This window comes from Phytophthora cinnamomi, assembly GCF_018691715.1.
Source record: "Phytophthora cinnamomi strain GKB4 chromosome Unknown Contig98, whole genome shotgun sequence".
Classification (NCBI taxonomy): domain Eukaryota; phylum Oomycota; class Peronosporomycetes; order Peronosporales; family Peronosporaceae; genus Phytophthora; species Phytophthora cinnamomi.
This window is the reverse complement of record NW_027151031.1, coordinates 296,032-314,184: the sequence shown is the minus strand read 5'-3', so window position 1 is coordinate 314,184 and position 18,153 is coordinate 296,032. Positions and strand designations below refer to the sequence as shown.

At 57.3% G+C, this 18,153-nt stretch overlaps 9 protein-coding genes across 10 annotated transcripts; 7 read left to right on the top strand and 2 right to left on the bottom strand.

Annotated features, from left to right (window-relative positions):
• Positions 1-1,649: 1,649 nt before the first annotated feature.
• Positions 1,650-3,263, top strand: IUM83_16264 (Isocitrate lyase; the record flags this gene model as incomplete). Its single annotated transcript, XM_067941136.1, has 1 exon — positions 1,650-3,263. The coding sequence occupies one exon, from the start codon at positions 1,650-1,652 to the stop codon at positions 3,261-3,263; it is 1,614 nt and encodes a 537-aa protein (XP_067783651.1).
• A 607-nt stretch (positions 3,264-3,870) lies between these two features.
• IUM83_16263 (Peptidyl-prolyl cis-trans isomerase) lies at positions 3,871-4,551 on the bottom strand (the record flags this gene model as incomplete). The annotated part of the gene is made up of 1 exon (XM_067941135.1): positions 3,871-4,551. One exon carries the CDS (start codon positions 4,549-4,551, stop codon positions 3,871-3,873), a length of 681 nt encoding a protein of 226 aa, XP_067783679.1.
• Positions 4,552-4,802: 251 nt separating this feature from the next.
• IUM83_16262 (Palmitoyl-protein thioesterase 1) lies at positions 4,803-6,276 on the top strand (the record flags this gene model as incomplete). The annotated part of the gene is made up of 7 exons (XM_067941134.1): positions 4,803-5,057; positions 5,122-5,253; positions 5,333-5,377; positions 5,452-5,595; positions 5,683-5,719; positions 5,788-5,850; positions 5,930-6,276. The coding sequence occupies 7 exons, from the start codon at positions 4,803-4,805 to the stop codon at positions 6,274-6,276; spliced, it is 1,023 nt and encodes a 340-aa protein (XP_067783649.1).
• A 551-nt stretch (positions 6,277-6,827) lies between these two features.
• On the top strand, positions 6,828-7,831 carry IUM83_16261 (palmitoyl-protein thioesterase 1; the record flags this gene model as incomplete). Its single annotated transcript, XM_067941133.1, has 2 exons — positions 6,828-7,164; positions 7,254-7,831. 2 exons carry the CDS (start codon positions 6,828-6,830, stop codon positions 7,829-7,831), a joined length of 915 nt encoding a protein of 304 aa, XP_067783647.1.
• Positions 7,832-8,694: 863 nt separating this feature from the next.
• IUM83_16260 (mitogen-activated protein kinase phosphatase 1) lies at positions 8,695-10,778 on the top strand (the record flags this gene model as incomplete). Its single annotated transcript, XM_067941132.1, has 3 exons — positions 8,695-8,972; positions 9,099-9,307; positions 9,445-10,778. The coding sequence occupies 3 exons, from the start codon at positions 8,695-8,697 to the stop codon at positions 10,776-10,778; spliced, it is 1,821 nt and encodes a 606-aa protein (XP_067783648.1).
• Positions 10,779-11,422: 644 nt separating this feature from the next.
• IUM83_16259 (uncharacterized protein) lies at positions 11,423-12,766 on the top strand (the record flags this gene model as incomplete). Its single annotated transcript, XM_067941131.1, has 1 exon — positions 11,423-12,766. The coding sequence occupies one exon, from the start codon at positions 11,423-11,425 to the stop codon at positions 12,764-12,766; it is 1,344 nt and encodes a 447-aa protein (XP_067783612.1).
• Positions 12,767-12,949: 183 nt separating this feature from the next.
• IUM83_16258 (PX domain-containing protein kinase-like protein) lies at positions 12,950-13,509 on the bottom strand (the record flags this gene model as incomplete). Its single annotated transcript, XM_067941130.1, has 3 exons — positions 12,950-13,154; positions 13,218-13,359; positions 13,464-13,509. The coding sequence occupies 3 exons, from the start codon at positions 13,507-13,509 to the stop codon at positions 12,950-12,952; spliced, it is 393 nt and encodes a 130-aa protein (XP_067783689.1).
• A 209-nt stretch (positions 13,510-13,718) lies between these two features.
• IUM83_16257 (myosin-like protein) lies at positions 13,719-14,662 on the top strand (the record flags this gene model as incomplete). Its single annotated transcript, XM_067941129.1, has 2 exons — positions 13,719-14,465; positions 14,657-14,662. The coding sequence occupies 2 exons, from the start codon at positions 13,719-13,721 to the stop codon at positions 14,660-14,662; spliced, it is 753 nt and encodes a 250-aa protein (XP_067783635.1).
• Positions 14,663-17,264: 2,602 nt separating this feature from the next.
• Positions 17,265-18,092, top strand: IUM83_16256 (myosin-like protein; the record flags this gene model as incomplete). Of its 2 annotated transcripts, XM_067941127.1 has the most annotated exons (4): positions 17,265-17,385; positions 17,463-17,563; positions 17,637-17,845; positions 18,026-18,092. In XM_067941127.1, 4 exons carry the CDS (start codon positions 17,265-17,267, stop codon positions 18,090-18,092), a joined length of 498 nt encoding a protein of 165 aa, XP_067783633.1. The 2 variants fall into 2 exon arrangements, with proteins under 2 accessions (XP_067783633.1, XP_067783634.1); XM_067941128.1 differs by lacking the exon at positions 18,026-18,092 and having other exon boundaries at positions 17,637-17,849.
• Positions 18,093-18,153: the final 61 nt, after the last annotated feature.

Below are 18,153 nucleotides of genomic sequence, written 5' to 3'. Positions count from 1 at the left end.
GCCGGAACGCGAAACGTGCTCTCGAAGCCGAGCGCACGGATGGAGAGCGCAAGAGCGACTTCAACCGCACCGGACTGGCGTGGTTGCCATTGCTGCTCCTCGATGCCCCACGACGACGACACCCGCTAGCAATTATGCGTGGGTGGTATGCGATCCGTGGAGTTGGGGAGATACATGTAGGAGAGCACCCGGGCTGACGCGCTGCAGTGCGATGCAATGGTCGCACGGATTCAGACGTACGGCGCGATTGCGGCTAATATTTGGCGCGGCAGCTGTACCATCAATGAGCAGCCCGTGCACTTCTGCCGCGGCGGAGTCGGAGCGAAATCGGTCATAAAATCTAGTCCTTCGACCAACGCACCACAAGCCACATCGACATAAAGAGGTCGTAGGAACGACGGACACCTGCACAGGTGCGCACAGGTGCTTGAGGGCGTGCACTCGTTGGTGCTGCTCGCAGAATGAGGTACAAATACGCGCGAGAAAAACAACGAGGTCGTTTATCGATGACGCAAAAGGTCCTTGGAGACCACGAAAGGTTCAATACCGTACATGTACCTGGTGTACCGGTATGTGTCATAGCATGTCAACCGAGCGACGTACGACACGCGTGATGGATCTGCCTATAAATCCCCAATCGAGCGACTAAGATGTCTCTCGAGTCTCGAATATCACGTGTTGATTTTTGGTGGACTCAAAATCTCACCGCGACAGCAAGCCCTCCCCCCCATACACACACAGCATTCGCCCGCAGTACACAAAGGCAAGACAGCAATTCAACAGAGCGACGACAAACGGGCTTTCGGTGTCCTGTCGGTTGGCAAGGGATTCGTTTACTGCGACTTCTGAAGCTCAAGATGAGCAGGGGGGCGTGAAAGCGAACGCAGCACGCCACAAGAACGAGCTGCTGTTTGTGCAACCAGCAACTTGCTTTCGTAGACAGCGGTAACCGTACCACCCTGCATGCCGACACATGTGCCATTTAACAGTGGTGACCATGCCGTGTCGACACCCTCGGCTTCAAGATGGGCCGTCACGCGTGAAACACAAGGGTTGCAGCCAGGTTTCACCGGAATACAGCGACAGGTGTCGGTGTGATTTGACGCCGAGCTCGACTTGCGCTCCGTGAGGCGACTGCTATTAAAACTGGTTCCGCACCAAGGCGAGCGGCGCCGTAGGCGCACAGAGTAGTCGCCGCTACCAACAGAAGCAAGCGCTATGTCCAGCTGCCCGGAGGCCTCTGTAGCTGTAGGCAACTTCTACTGCATGCCCCGGCAAGTGCTGGCCTGCATTGCGTGTACGTTACCATCAGGGGCCGCAGCAGCTTCAACATCTGCGATGAAACTTCCACGTCGGGCTCCCGACGCGCAATATGAGCGCGCCGCCCGGACAAGCCCGACGTGACTTGGTTTCAGTATGGTGCAGTTTCTCTGCACCATCGACGCACGCGCGTAGACGGCGGGGCTGGTTTTTGGCCAATGGCGAGGCGAGACCCCTCAGTCTCTGATCTTTTGAGTCGCCGCGGCGGCAAGTTGCCACACGCCGCCACGGCCAAAGATTGCTTGCTAGGCTTGCTGGGAGGCTTAGTTCCCAATTTGCCGGCAGCCCCCGAAGCGCGACCCCGCAAGCCCCAGCCACATCCGCCCGCCATGAGCGCCCCGCACGCCCGCATCAGCCAGATCGCCAGCCACCTGAGCTCGCACGACCCGCGCGCCGAGGAGAGCGCCTACGCGCAGCGCGTCAAGCAGGTGGAGGCCTTCGTCAACGACGAGCGCTTCCGCTACGTCAAGCGCCCGTACGGCGCCGAGGACGTGGTGAAGCTCCAGGGCACGATCCCCGCTGCCAACGCCGGCGCCGCCATGTCGCGCAAGCTCTACAAGATGCTGCGCGAGCTGCAGGCCGCCCAGAAGACCAGCCACACCTTCGGCGCGCTGGACACGATCCAGGTCACGCAGATGGCCAAGCACTTGTCCACGGTCTACGTCAGCGGCTGGCAGTCGTCGTCCACGGCCTCCACGTCCAACGAGCCCGGCCCGGACGTGGCCGACTACCCCATGGACACGGTGCCCAACAAGGTGGACCAGCTCTTCCGCGCGCAGCTCTTCCACGACCGCAAGCAGTACGAGGCCCGCCGCCGCATGACGGCCGAGGAGCGCGCCCGCTCGCCGCCCACGGACTTCATGCGCCCCATTGTCGCCGACGCCGACACCGGCCACGGCGGCCTCACGGCCGTCATGAAGTTGACCAAGATGTTCATCGAGCGCGGCGCCGCTGGCATCCACCTCGAGGACCAGAAGCCCGGCACCAAGAAGTGCGGCCACATGGGCGGCAAGGTGCTGGTCTCCGTGCAGGAGCACATCCAGCGCCTGATCGCCGCTCGTCTGCAGGCCGACATTCTCGGCAGTCCGCTGGTCATTGTGGCCCGCACGGACGCCGAGGCCGCCACCCTGCTGGACAACAACATCGACCCGCGCGACCACCCCTTCATCATTGGCGCCACCAAGCTGAATGTGGAGTCGTACATCGATGCCACCCACGCTGGCCGTGAGGGTGACTGGGACAAGCGCGCCCACGCCATGACCTACCCGGAGGCTGTCCGCGAGGTCCTGAAGAAGTCGGGCCGCTCGGATGCTCTCGCCAAGTGGAACGCCCAGTGCCTCGAGCTGAGTCTGCCCAAGCTGGAGGCTCTGGCCAAGTCGCTCGGCGTGAGCATCGACTTCGACTGGGATCTGGCCCGTACCGTCGAGGGATACTACCGCGTGCGCGGCGGAGTGGAGTACTGCATCGCCCGTGGCCGCGCCTACGGCGAGTACGCTGACCTGATCTGGATGGAGACGGCCAAGCCGGGTGTGCCTCTTGCCCGCACGTTCGCTGAGGGCGTGAAGGCCAAGGTCCCGCACCAGATGCTGGCGTACAACTTGTCGCCGTCGTTCAACTGGGACGCCGCTGGCATGTCAGACACGGAGATCGAGACGTTCGTGACGGACCTGGCCCGCATGGGCTTCTGCTGGATGTTCATCACGCTGGCTGGCTTCCACAGCGACTCGCTGGGCATCACCCGCTTCGCGCGCGACTACGCCAAGCGTGGCATGCTCGCGTACGTCGAAGGTGTGCAACGCGCTGAGCGCAACGAGGGTGTGGAGACGCTGAAGCACCAGGGCTGGTCGGGCACCGAGCTCGTGGATGCGATGCAGAACACCATCACGGGCGGACTGTCGTCGACGAACACGATGGGCCACGGTGTCACGGAGGCTCAGTTCTAAGCTGCCGACTCTAGGCCTTCGTCAAGGAGCTGCCTAGAGATGAATAGCGCAGCCACGTCGAGTCGAGGGAGCTAGTTGGTACTCTTTTATCTTTTCCATGCGTGTGAATATTTTACCAAAGTCTAAACGAAAACAAAAAAGAGTTCAAAAGCAGGCGGGTATTCAGGTGTTGAAGTTGTGCTGCTGAGACCGGTCACTCCGAGTCGGATCGGAAATGTTCCAACACCAAAGACGCTGGCGTGACTGATAGTTTCGGGTCATGATCGATGAACTTCGGTTGCATTCGTCGGATCACTTGACGAGCGCGACTTATGCCTTGTTTCGCACAAACCTGTCGACGAAACCTTTGCTGCGCAAGGCTCCTCGATTGAAGTGCAATGATTGAGACACGCTTGGCCCGACATGACAAGATTCCTGTGCTTCCCGGGTAATTCCCTGCAGCACGACTTACAAACTGGAACACAACATCAACTCTGAGAGCTCAAGCGCCGCCACGCATCGTGTTTCTTCTATTAGTCCGATCGTCCTCCCGCCGGCGCTATCCCTCCCTATTCCTGCCTGTTTCTCGCTAGCTGTATGCGAGGGGAGCACGCTCTGCTCCGCCCGCTTACAGCACACCGCAGCTGACGATCTCAATGTCCGTCAGCGGCTTGTGCTGCACACAGTACACGCCCTCAATATTCTTTAACACATTCTTGCCCTCCACGACCTTGCCGAACGCGACGTTGCGGCCGTTGAGGTGCGGCAGCGGCTTGAGCGAGATGAAGAACTGCGACGCGTTCTTGTTGATGCCGGCGTTGGCCATGCCCAGCACGCCCTCCTCCGAGAACTGCAGCGCGTAGTTCTCGTCGTCGAAGTAGCGCTGGTTCTCCTCCAGCGCGGCGTGGCCGCCCGTGCCGTCACCGTTAAGCACGTCGCCGCCCACGAGGTACACGCCCTTGGTCACGTTGTGGAACTTGGAGTTCTTGTACGAGCCGGAGCCCAGCGCCTTCGACTTGAAGCCGTCCGTGCACATCTTGAGGAAGTTGGTGGCCGTCTGCGGCACGATGTCCTTGGCCAGCTCGACCACGATGCGCTCGGCCTTGGCACCGCCGATGCTCACGTCCAGGAAGGCGCGCGGCCGCGGCTGCGCGGGCGTGGGCACCACGGCGTCGTAGGCCACGGCGGCCGCCTCGGGCGCGTTCATCTTGGCCAGCGAGCGGTGGTACCAGCCCCAGCCGCGGGCTCCACCGCGCGCCATGGCGTCTCCAGCGCCGCGCACCAGTTTCGATCGGCCGAACGCAGACATGGTCTTGTAGCAGCAGCAGTCGGTCGCTCGGTCACTCCGGGTCGCTGTCGTCCGCACCTCTCGCTATGCTCGGAGCCCCTCGAGCGATTTTCAGCCAGACGCCGAGGATCGCACTTAGACGGGAAGCTCATGTGTACGATGCGAAATCCCCGCGTTAATGACATGCTTCCAGTAGTGACCTGTCCGCTTGAAGAACGCGCTCAGATCAGGGGAGCCGATCCTTTTGGCAGCGCCGCGGCGGGACGAGAACGATGGAGCGAGGCAACCAGCTGCTGCTAGCGGTAGTGGCGGCTGTTGCTCTACTGGTGCTGGGGCAGTTCGCGCTGATTAGCGAGGAATCGGGGGCGTATTTCGTGGAAGAAGAGCCGCTGCAATTGGAGGAGAAGGCTGAACAGGTGAAGAAAAAGAAGACGCCGGTCTTTGAGCAGCTGAACACGCTGCCGGTGGTGTTGATGCACGGAATGGGCGACGCGGCTGGTAACGGGGGCATGGTGCGCATCCAGAAGGTAGGCTGTGCAGGCGGTGTGACTTTTGTGCTGGAGAGAGAAAGCTGACGAATGAGTTGCGCAGGCGGTCGCGGAGCGCCTTGGCGTTTATGTAGCTAGTGTGCAGCTCGGTGACTCGGTGCAGGAAGATGTGATGAATAGTTTCTTCGTCACGATGAATAACCAGACGGACTGGTTCGCCAAGATCGTGAGAGAGGTTCGTTGGTCTGCAACGAGATTTTCGGTTGTTGCTGGCTTTTTGACGTTACGTGAATTTTTTGGGTTGCATATGGCAGGACCCGCAGTTGGCGAATGGTTTCAATGCCATTGGTTTTTCTCAGGTATACTGTGCATTCTTTGTCTCTGTTCTTTCGTCGCGGGGGGTTGGCGGTGCTAACAATTTCGCGGAATACAGGGCAACTTGCTGGTCCGTGCGTACATCGAACGCTTCAACGACCCACCAGTTTTCAACTTCATATCGTTTCATGGACCTCTTGCTGGGGTGGGTGGATTGCCGCGATGCTCCCCACTCAACATTATTTGCAAGGAGATCGACAAGGTAAGTTTGAGTGGCACTTAATGAATTTCTATCATTCTGTCATGGCTGTGCAGCTCTCTGACAAATTGTTGTGTGTTGGGTATGCAGCTTATTGGTGAAGCTGTGTACACCGAACGAGTTCAAAGTACGATGTTTTCTCGTGGAGATTAATTCTTAATACGCCAAATGCTAAATTGCATTTTGTCGTTGCAGATCGCATCGCGCAAGCCAACTACTACCGGGACCCTCTCCGCATCGAAGCTTATCTAAAACACGGTACGCTTTGCTATTGCCTACAGTACATTTGAACCCATGGTGCTGTATCTCACGTCCACCGAAACTTTAACTCGCACAGCTCAATTCCTCCCCGACCTTAACAACGAGAACACCCCTGCCAACCAGACGTACAAGGACAACTTCATAAAGCTACAGAATCTCGTGCTTGTTTGTGCCAACAAGGACACTCAAGTCTTTCCGAAAGAGTCCGAATGGTTCGGCATGTACCAAGACGGCGACCCGTACAAAACCATTTTAGGTTTCAACGAGACGAGGTGGTATCGGGAAGACCTATTCGGACTGCAGACTCTGGACAAGGCTGGCAAGGTGCACTTCCTCTCCACAGACGGAGATCACTTGCGGTTCTCGATCGAGTTTTTACTGAGCGTGGTGGACAAATACTTTCACCCGCAAATTACTGTATAAGCGGCTGAGCTGAACTGGCTGGACCGAACTTTGCAATGAAGAATAACTGCGTGGGTAAATGCGCTTAGTTGGAACATGTACATGTATTCAATAACAGCGTGAGAAACAGTTTTGGTGGGGATAGTGGTGCATTCCATGCAAGTCCTGCATTGCAACGTTGAAGCAGTGGATCTTTTTCAGCAAATCGGATTGGAGATACCGCCCTCTTTTCAGCGAATCGTGTGCGCGAACGAGAAACCACCTGTAACGCATTCTCCCCAATTCGCTCAGTCTCCAAAGGGAAAGAAGCCGAGCATCGAGCGCGAGACACTTCAAGACAGCGCTGCGAACGCCGCCCCCACAAGCCCCCGACCGACTCGAAGCTCCCGACCAGACGCAGGAGATCGCGCTGTATTGGAATCCGGAGCTTAGATCTTCTATCCACCGTCAAGCGAGTCGTGTATAGCCCCAAGTGAGGATCCACCCCCACGTGTAAACTCCTGAGCCCCTAGCGGTGCATTCGCCGCACAAGACTGTACATTCCCTTTGCACTCGAGCTGCAGTCCAAGACAATGGCGTCGCGGGATCTGGTTGGGCGCCCGCTGGTGCCGTTCTTCGACAGCGACGAGAACGTGAACGACTCGCTGCAACTCGCCGAGGGCGACGACGAAAGGGAGGAGATGGACGTCGACGCGCGCGTCTGGGACAAAGAGCTGGGCTACTTCGTGTACCCGTCGGAGCAGCAGGCGGCACTCTCCCAGCCCGTGGAAATTGCCGCCACAAACCGGGAATCCAGGACGAACAGTGGCAGCAAATTGCTGCTCACTCCGTCCATGATGCTGTCCAGCAGTGCCCCGGAACACTTCAACTCTATGACTGCCGACGGAAACCCCGTGCGAGCTAACACAGGTATATTATTGCAGTTGCTGCCTTTGTCGTGAGCAATTGGGTCTGAAGATTCCTGTGTTGGTTTGAATGCATTGCGATCTTCGCCGCAGATAGCACCCCTGCGCGCAGTAATTCGGCAAAGCGGGGATCAAAGCAAAAGAGTCGATCCAATACCCCTGGACGGCGACGGAAGGACAAAGATGGAAGCGATGATGCATCTAAAGAAAATGCGCCTACGTCAAAGAAGGGCAAGAACAAAGGTGGCAATGGAAACAACAATGGCACACAGGCTAGCAACAGCAGCAGCAGCCAGCATGCGCGTAATGGGAAGCAAAAGGAGCAGTTGTCAGCTTCAGGCAAGTGGGCATGGTCAGCGTTCCAGTCATCACCAGATCCGGCTCAGCTCCCGATGCCGCCGTTCCTTATGAAGCCGGGTGCGGGCCTGAACAACGGTAACGCTACGAAGGCTGCTGTCGCGCCACCACTCCCACCGACGCCGCCACCGCCTGCTCAGCATGTGAGTGCTCCGGTTGCACCACCACTTCCACCGGGGCCACCTCCGTCGCAGCCTCCCCTGCCACCGATGCCTGCAGGAGCGACCCCCGAAGTGCCGTCTTCAGCTCCAATGTCTATCGAGTTATCCATGACTCAAGATCTTCGGAGGATGCTGAACATTGGAGGAGGGTAAAATGGGTGTGAAGTGTGACAGATCGGAGAGAGATTACGAACGAAATGGCCAGCAAGAGTGGCGTATTGAAAGCGATTGGAACCTTGGGAATGCGAGTTGCGAGGACTCGGCGAATGAAGCGTTTGTCAGCATGTGTGTGGACCGATGAGACCAGTGGGAGTGGTTCGTGAAGGTTGCGGGAGCGAGCAGTGGAGGAGGAGCAAGCGAGGAAAGAGGATCGTCATGCGGGTGCGACTTGCATGAAACGATGGCCAAAGAGAGTTGGAGCTGTAGACAAGGGTGATAATAGAGTGGGGAGGAAAGTCCCCCTTGTTGAACCAACCAGACACGTAGCTATGCCTGTCTTGCTTCAACCTCCAAGGTGCGCAAGCTGCAGACTACTTGATGAGCTCGACGCATGAGCTGCCCCGATCCAAGCTAGCTTTGAAAACAGCAAATATGCTGGCAATCTGAAGTAGTTAGTACATGTAGACCCGTGAGTGCAATGTGAGCGCTGCTTGGCGCTCGTCCAAGCCAGCCAGCAAGGCAGCGGGAGAGCTACGATTAGTATTTTCAGCAGCACATGCACTCCGCCCCGGACTGTTAAACCGCAACAGAAAATCTCACGCCAGCGATGCCAAGCGTCCGGAACTCGTAACGGCATCGCCAGCGGCTGCGTCGGCTTCAACGCTGACTGCGCCCCAGTATGGGGCGGAATCGTTCTAAACGCGCCGTTTCGGCGCAAAACCTCTTTCAAGCCGCAGCCCCCAAGCGCTCGCATCGCAGCCCGGCGGCAAGCAAGACACTCGCTTTAGCTCCTGGGACGTCGCTCGGCGCGCCTGGATCCGACTAAGAAGCAGCGAAACACCGAAGTGACCTGGTCCATGGAACTCGCCCCCGTGGCCGCCCCGTTCAGCGGCAGAGCGAGCGCCGGCGGAGAAGGCTCCAACGCCAAGAGGAAGCTCGAGAGCGCGCACTCCTTCTTCTCGCTCTCGGCGGCGTCGTCGCCCTCGAGCTCCCCGACGGCCGCGGCCAGCAGCAGCTACAAGCCCTTCCGAGCCAACGCGGACGCGCTGCCGCCGCTGGACTCGCACGCGAAGGTGCGGCGTCGAGCGACGGCGGGGCCTCCGTCGCTCACGCGCTGCTACTCGGACGGGAAAATGTAAATGCCCATAGAAGCTCCTTGCGTTCCCTGTGACTTTCCACGTAGCTGGCCCTGCTGGCTGAGTAGCGTGTCGGTTGACAGACTGTGTGTGTGACGTTGTTGTGCCGCTGTGTGCTCGACTAGCTCAAAAGCGTTCGGAGAGCTGCTGACGGCGGAAGAAGCGGCGGACGGCCAGAGACTGCCGAGCACGTCCAAGGTCTGTCCAACGTCGCCGGCGCTGTCGCAGCAGCAGAAGAAGAGCATTTCGCCGCGGGCTGGCGTCTGTCCGTCGCCGGGCTTGCACCGCAACCCGTTCCTGGATGAGGCGGCATGGCCGCTGAGCGTCTCGAGAGGTAAAGAAGAGAGCTGTTCATCCTGTCGCTCGACGCCGCCCGGAAAATCCAGTCGCGTCCTTATAGGGCGGCAGGCATCCAGCAGGCAAGTGCATTATTTTCTGACGCACGCTTTGTCGTTTATGCCATTTGCACAGGTCCGACCTCGGCATCACCGGCATTCGTCGCCAAAAGCTACAACAACGGCACGACACCTTCGCGGCAGTCGGGGGACAGCTGTGTGATGTTTACTCCACCGACGCCGAACAAGCGAGTTTGCAGCCAGCAGGGCTTCACGCAGAGCAAGGCGGGCGCGACTGTCTCGGCGGGGAACTGGGCGCCATCTCTTACACAAGCGAGGAAACGCTCTCTTGGGGCGTCTGATGCAGCTCACTTCGCTAGTGCGTCTCCGTCAGACAAGAGAGCGTCATTGTCGATCGAGATGAACTTGGAGAGCCGAGGCAATGCTACGTCGGGCGCGCTGTCGTCGTGCTCGTCGTCCTCGTCGACACCGCCAGTTACGGTTCTTCCTCGTGGCAGCGTGAGCGCGCCAAAGCGCATGTACCCGCCGCAGCAACGACGCAGTCGGAACCCAGGCAACTTATCGCTCGACCTATCGCAGGTGGACCAGGCCAACTTCGACCCGTGCACTACTGCCACAGGCGAATCGAAGCGGCGGAATGACCAAGCTGCAGTATGCTCGAAACTGACGGACTTCCTGTACATTGGTGGTGCCATTGCTGCCAAGAACAAGTCGATGTTGATCCAGAACGGGATCACCCATGTGATTAACTGCGCGGCGAGCGTGGCCCCAGCCTCGTTTCCGGACGAGTTCTGCTACTTCAACATCAGGCTCCGCGATCATTCGTCGCAGGACATTGCGAGACACTTTTACAGCATGTTCGACTTTATCGAGCGCGCTAGAGAATGCGGTGGACGGATCTTCCTGCATTGCGTGAAGGGCATCTCTCGCTCGCCCACAATGGCAATCGCGTACCTGATGTGGTACAAGAACATCGGCATGTACAAGGCGCTGGACTTCGTGCGGCAGTCACGTCCGATCGTGGACCCGAACGCCGGCTTCATCTTTCAGCTGACCGAGTGGGAGCTGCTTCACCCAGAAGGCAGAATCAAGTTCCAACGCACAATCGTCTTTCGGATGGAAGTGGCCTACGCCAACCCCGACAAGAGCGGCAACTGCAATGGTATTGTGACAGCAAAGAACCCGCTGTTCGTGGGTCCGCTGCCGGGCATCAGCGAGAGCTATTTCCGCGACCCAACCAAGGACATTGGCGAGCTGTGCTTGATCGTGGCGTGCCCCGACTATATGTTCGTTTGGTGTGGCACCGATGTCAATGGAGACCTTGTGGAGGCTGCTGAGAGCGGCGCGCAGATCTTACAGCGGTACGAGGCGTTCCCGGCCAAGTGCGACACCGTGAGGCAAGGACAGGAGCCCGTGGCCTTCTGGGACCTCATTGGCGACGAAATTTGATAATGTATAGTACACGTTAACCAAGTAGGCAGCAGCGACTGAGAGGAGTCTTCTAGGACGCCCTATCGGGTAGCGCGGGGGTGGGTACTGAAACGCTATCGCGTTGGCTGCAACGCAGCTCAACAGAGCCTTACCCTCGCCTGCTTGGTGGACGCTTAGAACTTATGCACATACTCAAGTAATGTCTTCGTGCCACATCAGCATTGCTCTCGTTCTCGGTTGCAGTCTTATCAACAACAACAACGCTGCTGCAAAGCAATTTACGACTCGGAAGTGTTTAGTATTTGGGCAGCATTCACGCAAAAAGACCTCCAACGCAGCTCAAGCCTAAAGCTTTAAGGACACCCGCCCCACGCAATCGCAGCCGGTGTCGCAGCGAGATTATGGACCCCGCCCTGCATGCACGCACCACCAGCAAAGAGAATAGTGTCGTCCGGTGCATACGTGAACAGCAAGCGCTGCAGGTACGTAGATAGGCCCATACTGGCCACCAGTCACTACAGCCATCAAAGGTCACCGCAATATCTTGGCGATTGGCCGCCAGCGGCTCAGCAGACCGGATTGTACCAGAGACGCTCGTTGCCCACCCACCACTCCGCCAATTCCCCCGCCACGAACCACGAGCGACTGACCTGACGGCAAGGATGGCGACCTCCAGCAACGCGAGCGCCACGCTGCTGCTCGTGACGGGCCTGGTCAGCGTGGGCATGGCCGCCGTGGGCTTGTATTACCTGCAGATGAGCAGCAAGAAGCCGCGCTCGATGTCCGCTGACGACAACAGCGCGAGTGTGCACAACGGCAACAAGGCGCCAGTGGTTGCGACGAAGACTGGTGCGGCAGCACCCAAACCAGCACCTGCCAGTCCGAAGCAAGTGCCACCGAGCCCAAAGGTGGTCCAGTCCCCGGTGGAGGCAGAGGTGGAGCCACCCGTTGTTGTCGAAGCTCCCCAAGAGGCTGCTACCAGTCCGAAGATGAGTCCCAAGAAGGAGGTTGCTGCTAGCCCCAAGGAGGAGGTTGCTGCTAGTCCGAAGACAACCCCCACAAGCAGCCCGAAGAAAACGGCTGAAGCCCAGGTGGAGCCTCCGGTCCTCGAACTCCCCAAACCGGCCCACGCTGAAAGCCCGAAGAAGCCTGTTGAGAGTGCTAAGAAGGCTGCCGTCAGTCCTAAGAAGGAAACCGAGTCTGTGGTTATTGAATCGCCGAAGCTAGCTCCTGCAAGCCCTAAGAATGCGCCCGAAAGCCCCAAGAAGGCACCCGAGAGCCCCAAGAAGGCACCCGAGAGCGCAAAGAAGACGCCTGAGAGCCCCAAGAAGAGTCCTAACAAGGCAGAGGAGGCCGTCGCAAGAATGCTGAGTGAAGACTACGTGATTGCTCAAGCTGTTACTGAAACTGCGAGCGCTTTCGCTGATGAACTGCTGCAGGAATCCATTGAGAACATTGCGCTGGAGCAGGAGTACGTCCAGGTGGACTTGACGCAGTCAATGACGCTGTCGCAGAGTACGCCCGAGCTCATCAACATTGAGGATGCTACGGTGAAGAACGAGGGGACCACCCAGACTTCTGGAGCTACTGAAGACGAGGAGAGCATTGTCGAAGAGGAGCAGGAGCAGGGGCAGGTACCGGTTAAAGCCGCAGCTACTGAGCCTGCTGCTGACGCGGCTCCCGCACCTGAAGCGTTGGCGTCACCTAAGAGTCCCCGCGCGCCGTCTGCTTCGTGGGAAGCCATCACGTCCAGTCCGGTGGTGAAGGCCACTCCTGCTGAAGAAGCTGCGACTCCGCTGTCGCTCGACACTCCAGCCGACAGCGCTGAGGCCACTGAATCCCTTTCGATCAACGTTCCTTCTGAAAACGCCGAGACTGCTGCTGAGGACAAGGACGCCAGCTCTCCTGTCAGCAGCGGCGGCTCGTCGTCCGGCAAGCGCAACCGCAACCGGTCAAAGAAGTCGAAGAGCAAGAGGAAGAAAAGCAAGAAGAAATTCAAGGCTTGATCGCAGATGACGCCGCCTAAGCGCGCGGGGCCTTGATTCTGCCTGCGGATCTCGGTGCATGTAATTAGTTTCCTTTTAATATAGCGGCAGTGCGCTTCGCCTCACACTGGGCGCACACACTTTTTGAAGAAAGCATGTCGTGCGTTGTACTTCACCTGACGTGTCTAGCGTGCGGACTTTAACTCAGACATAGAGCTCCGTGGACAGCTTGAGGCCCAGGAACTGGCGCACGTGGTCGTCGTCCGCGATACCGGGGATCTGCAGCATGTGGTGCAGAAAGACTTGCAGCAGCTCCCTGCGTCTGGCCAAAAAGTCCGGGTTCAGGTCCCTGCAGCAGTACGTCTTGGGCGGCAGCTCCGGCAGTCGGTCGCCCGCTTTGAAGCGCACACTGGGAGCGAACAGCGAGTCGTCAGCTCTCCGTCCAGGGCAGCAGCCTCCCCTCCTACAGTACCTCGCCTGCAGGCTGTCGAACTCGCTGAAGCGGCGCAGCACCTTCCAGTTGCGCCGACCGTTCTGGATCTGCAGCTCGTAGAGCGCGAAGTCGTCCTCCTTGACGAGGTACTTGAGTATGGCCACCGTAAAGTAGTCCGGCCCTACCAGCACCACCCGCTCGACTATCAGCGCACACCCAACGCTACGTACGAACAAACGTGCAGCTAGCCAGCTAGCTAGCTGGGCGAGATGCTGTAGCACGCACCGTAGCGCATCGACCACGCGTTCTCAGGCAGATAGACGAGCGACATGAGCTCCGCCTTTGGTGAGCTAGTGCAATGGTCAAGTAAGTGCACGGATACGGACTCAGATGTCGATTTCGGCCAATCAGCGCGCGTTCTGCGACAGCGCGGGCGTAACGTCGAGAAAGAAGAAGGAAGTAGGTAGAAGCGCAGTAGAGGAAGGAGGAAGGAAGGAATCCACCCACTTCGCTTCGCTCGGCCGCCCCACCCAGCGCAAGATGCAGGTGTACGTGCGCGTGCCGGCCGTCGAGGACCAGTACGAGTGGGCGCGCGGCCGCGTGCTGCGCCGCCTCGAGCGTGACGCCGCACGCGTGCTCGTGCAGCTCAGCGACGGCGACGAGACCGTGGAGGCCGACGAGGCGCGCGACGTGCGCACAGCCAACGAGCTGGCGGCTGGCCAGACGCTCGCGGACGTGGAGAACTTGGATGCACTCACGCACCTGCACGAGCCCGCCTTCGTGGACTACCTGGCGCAGCGCTACGGCGTGGACCAGGTGTACTGCCGCTCGGGCGCCGTGCTCATCGCGGTGAACCCGTTCAAGGAGATCGCGGGGCTCTACGACTTGAACAAGTTCCACAGAGACCTGCCTGGCTGGACGGCGCTGCCGCCGCACGTGTTCTCCATCGCGGAGGGCGCCTACAGGTCGCTCAGACGCAGGCTGCACGAGCCCGGCGAGAGCAAGAAGAACCAGACGATCCTCGTGAGCGGAGAGAGCGGCGCCGGCAAGACAGAGACCACCAAGTTTATCATGAACTACCTAGCGGAGAGCAGTCGGGGTGCACCTGCTGCCACGAGCAGCAGTAAGAGGAGGCGGACGATCAGCGGCAGCGAGCTCATGAGCGCGAACCCGATCCTCGAGTGCTTTGGGAACGCCAGAACGCTGCGCAACGACAACAGCAGTCGCTTTGGCAAGTTTGTGCGCATGTTCTTCGAGGGACATGAGCTGGACGAGTCGTTGAGGATGGTTGGTACGTCTGTGGAGACGTACCTGCTGGAAAAGGTGCGCGTGGTGCACCAGAACGATGGAGAGCGGAATTTCCACGTGTTTTACGAACTGTTGGCTGGCGCCGATGACGACATGAAGAGTGCACTGCATTTGGAAAACTTCTCAGCTCAGGAATTTCAGTATATTAGTGGGGGACAGTGTTTCCAGAGGAATGACGGAGTCCGTGATGACAAGCAGTTCCAGTTGGTGTTGCAGTCGATGAAAGTACTGGGCTTTACGGATGTGGAGCAAGGAGCAATTTGGAAAATCTTGAGCGCTCTACTCCATCTTGGAAACGTGCTGTTTGTTTCATCAAGCGAGGACGAGGGAGAAGAAGATACAGCGTCGGCTCCATGTCAGTTGGCAACTGCATCTCCATCTTCGCTTACGGTACAGCAACATCTTGATGTCGTGTCTAAACTTTTTGCCGTGGATCAGGAAGAACTGGTTCCAGCGTTGACTACGCGGAAAATCAGCGTAGGCGGTGAAACCTTCCATGCAAACTTAAGTCTTGCTCAGTGCGGAGATGCTCGAGATGCTATGGCTCGCTCATTATACGCATTTCTCTTCCAGTTCCTGGTGTCAAAAGTGAATTCAGCCTCGCCACAGGTTCAACAATCCACAAATTCGACAAACAAGGCTGTGAATAAGGGTGCGGTACCGTGCATTTCAGTTCTGGATATCTTTGGGTTCGAAGAGTTCGAGGTCAACCAGTTCGAGCAATTTTGCATCAACTATGCCAACGAAAAGCTGCAGTACCAGTTTATCCAGGACATCCTCTTAACGGAACAGCAAGCGCATATCGAAGAGGGAATCAAATGGAATGCCGTGGACTATGAAGACAACGCTATGTGCCTAGAGATGGTTGAGCAGCGTCCAACGGGTATTTTCTCGCTTCTGGACGAGGAATGTGTTGTTCCAAAGGGCAGTGATGTGGGTTTTGCACGGAAGCTGTACCAACGACTGCAAGATCATAGCTATTTCACTGCGTCGCGAACTGACCAAGCTGATTTTGCCTTCCAAATTCACCACTACGCGGGCAATGTTCGATACCAAGCGGAAGGTTTCTGCGAAAAAAACAAAGACCAGCCGAATGCTGAGCTGTTTAGCGTTTTGGGGAAAACTAGTGATGCCCACTTGCGGGAGCTGTTTGATTTTTTCAAAGCCAGCGAGTCGGCACAACTGCAATTGGGCCAACCTAAGTTGAGGCGTCGCTCCTCAGTACTTAGTTCGGTTGGCATTGGTTCTCAGTTTAAGCAACAACTGGCAAGCTTGCTTGATGTGGTGCAGCAAACACAAACACATTATATCCGCTGCATTAAGCCAAACGATGAAAGCGCGAGCGACATGTTCGATATGGCCAAGGTGTCCAGTCAATTGCGCTATGGTGGCGTGCTAAAAGCTGTGGAGATTATGCGGCAGTCGTATCCTGTCCGTATGGTTCACGCGGACTTCGTGAAGCAATACCAGCTCTTGGTAGTTGCGAAGGAGCACAAGCCTATCGCAGAGTGGACGGCATCAAATCTTCTTGATGCGCTCAAAGTTGATCATGCCGAGCTTGGTAAAACGCGTGTATTTTTGCGCCAGCAAGCCTTTGACCAGCTGGAAAAGCGACGTGAACGCGTTGTCACGGCATCAGCTATAAAGCTACAAAGTTCATGGCGAGGCAGGCAGCAGCGCCGAGTGTACATTAGACAATTGCAGGTGTTGTGGAGCATTCAAGTACGGTGGAAAGCCATTCTTGAGAAGAAGCTGCGCATTGCTCGACGCGACAAGGCCGCGAGATTGCTTCAACGTTCATTACGCTTCTGGGTGCTAGCAATAAAAAAGAAGCGCTATGATAGTGCATTACTTATCCAGCATGTATTCCGGAGATGGCATCAAACACGCGTTACGTTGAGAGCCGCTGCGGCTGAAGAAGCCGCTGACAAAGTTTCCCACCAAGAGGACAAATCGGCCAATCCGTTGGGCTATAGCGGTCGTGAAAGTGAGCTCACCATTGAAACTCTAGAAGAAGACGATGCACTGTCAACTGCGACTGCATCGGTAGGGACAAGCGCGTATTCGGAGGATGTTGACTTTTCACCTATAGATGACAGGCGAAGAGTTACACTTCGTGGGCGCTTGAGCGATTTTGGTGGTGAATCGGACAGTGAAAATGCAATGCTGAAGAAAGCGTTGAAAGAGGTCGAGCGACTTCGTCGCAGAGCTGAAGCTGCCGAAGCTGCTCTGTCGCACTTTGCTGGGCGAGATATTGATCCAGTATCTAGCGATACCATGAGCATGATTACTACCAGAGCCTCATCTCGTGCCGAAGCACTAGGCGGTCTTTCGCACTACGGCCGAGGGGTAAGCGACGGCGGTAACTTCTCTTGGCGTGAGCTCAATACGTCGAGCCTACGGATTGATCGCTACGGCAACACCGTACTGCATCAGTCCGTCGAAAGTGGAAATGTGGAACTGGCATGTGCACTTCTGGTCAACGAGACAAGTGGCGCGCTTGACATGTTGCAACAAGCTGAGACACAGCATGGTTGTTCACCATTGCATTTGGCAGTCCGTGGTGGCAGCTTTGAGATGGTGAGTCTTTTTTTCCGTCCTGAAGTGCTACCACATCTGGACGTAAATTTCAGCGACCGTGAGGGTAACACGGCACTCCACTTGGCCACACAACTTCAGGTGCAGTTCGCGTCACGCGTTCTAGAGCTGCTACTTTGCTTCGGCGCTGACGCGAACTCCGTAAACTTCCTGAAACAAACGCCATTGCACCTGTGCTCCATGATCAAACGCAGCGGTTCTGCAACGTGCGAGCTCATGGAGACACTCCTTCGCCACAAGGCAGATCCGCAAAAGGTCGACTTCCTCAAGCGCTCGCCACTGCATTATTGCATGGAGAAAGGTACGTGACCGTTGCATACCAACAGCGATATTATCAGTGTCCTGTAGTAATTGAACTGGTGCGTTCTCTATCTGCAGACATGGAGGAAGAAGCGGTGCTGCTGATGAAGCATGGGGCCGACATGAACTTGCCGGACGGAGAAGGTGTGCGCGTCGTAACGAACCCCAAGGCCACTGGTGTAAGTAGCAATCTCTACAATGGTTCCTGTCAATCGATGTGAGTACTTATATTTACTGCGTTTGTTTTTGCAGCTCTTGCGTTACCTACGCGTGACGCCGTCGTGGATCTCCGACACCGAGGTGAGCGAGTGCATGGTATGCCTAGAGCCGTTCCCGTTCTTTTTCTCCCGAAAATGCCACTGCGATCGCTGCGGCCGCGTGTGCTGCTCCGACTGCGCCCCATCCAGCTCGTCATGGAACGGTCGCTTCTGCTTTGACTGCAAGCACTACGCGCACTACTCGTGAATACAGCGCGTATCGTCTTATATTTACATAGGTATCACTAGAATTTACTGTATGCATAAAGGTAAAACACGTTTTGATAGCGTTAATCGACACGTAAGTTGAAGTGCGTGGTCAAATCCCGAAATTCGCTCCCGATCCCTAAATCTGTCGCAAATGTAGAGAAAACGTGGCGTAAGATCCTCATTTTTCCTTTGGGCGGCCAAGGGGAAGCAGAGTGACGAAGCTGAAGCGAGCAGCGCCTGACGCACGCGGCCAGGGCCACGGATCAGCCCCGAGCAGTAAGCGACGCAGAGAGGACAGCGCC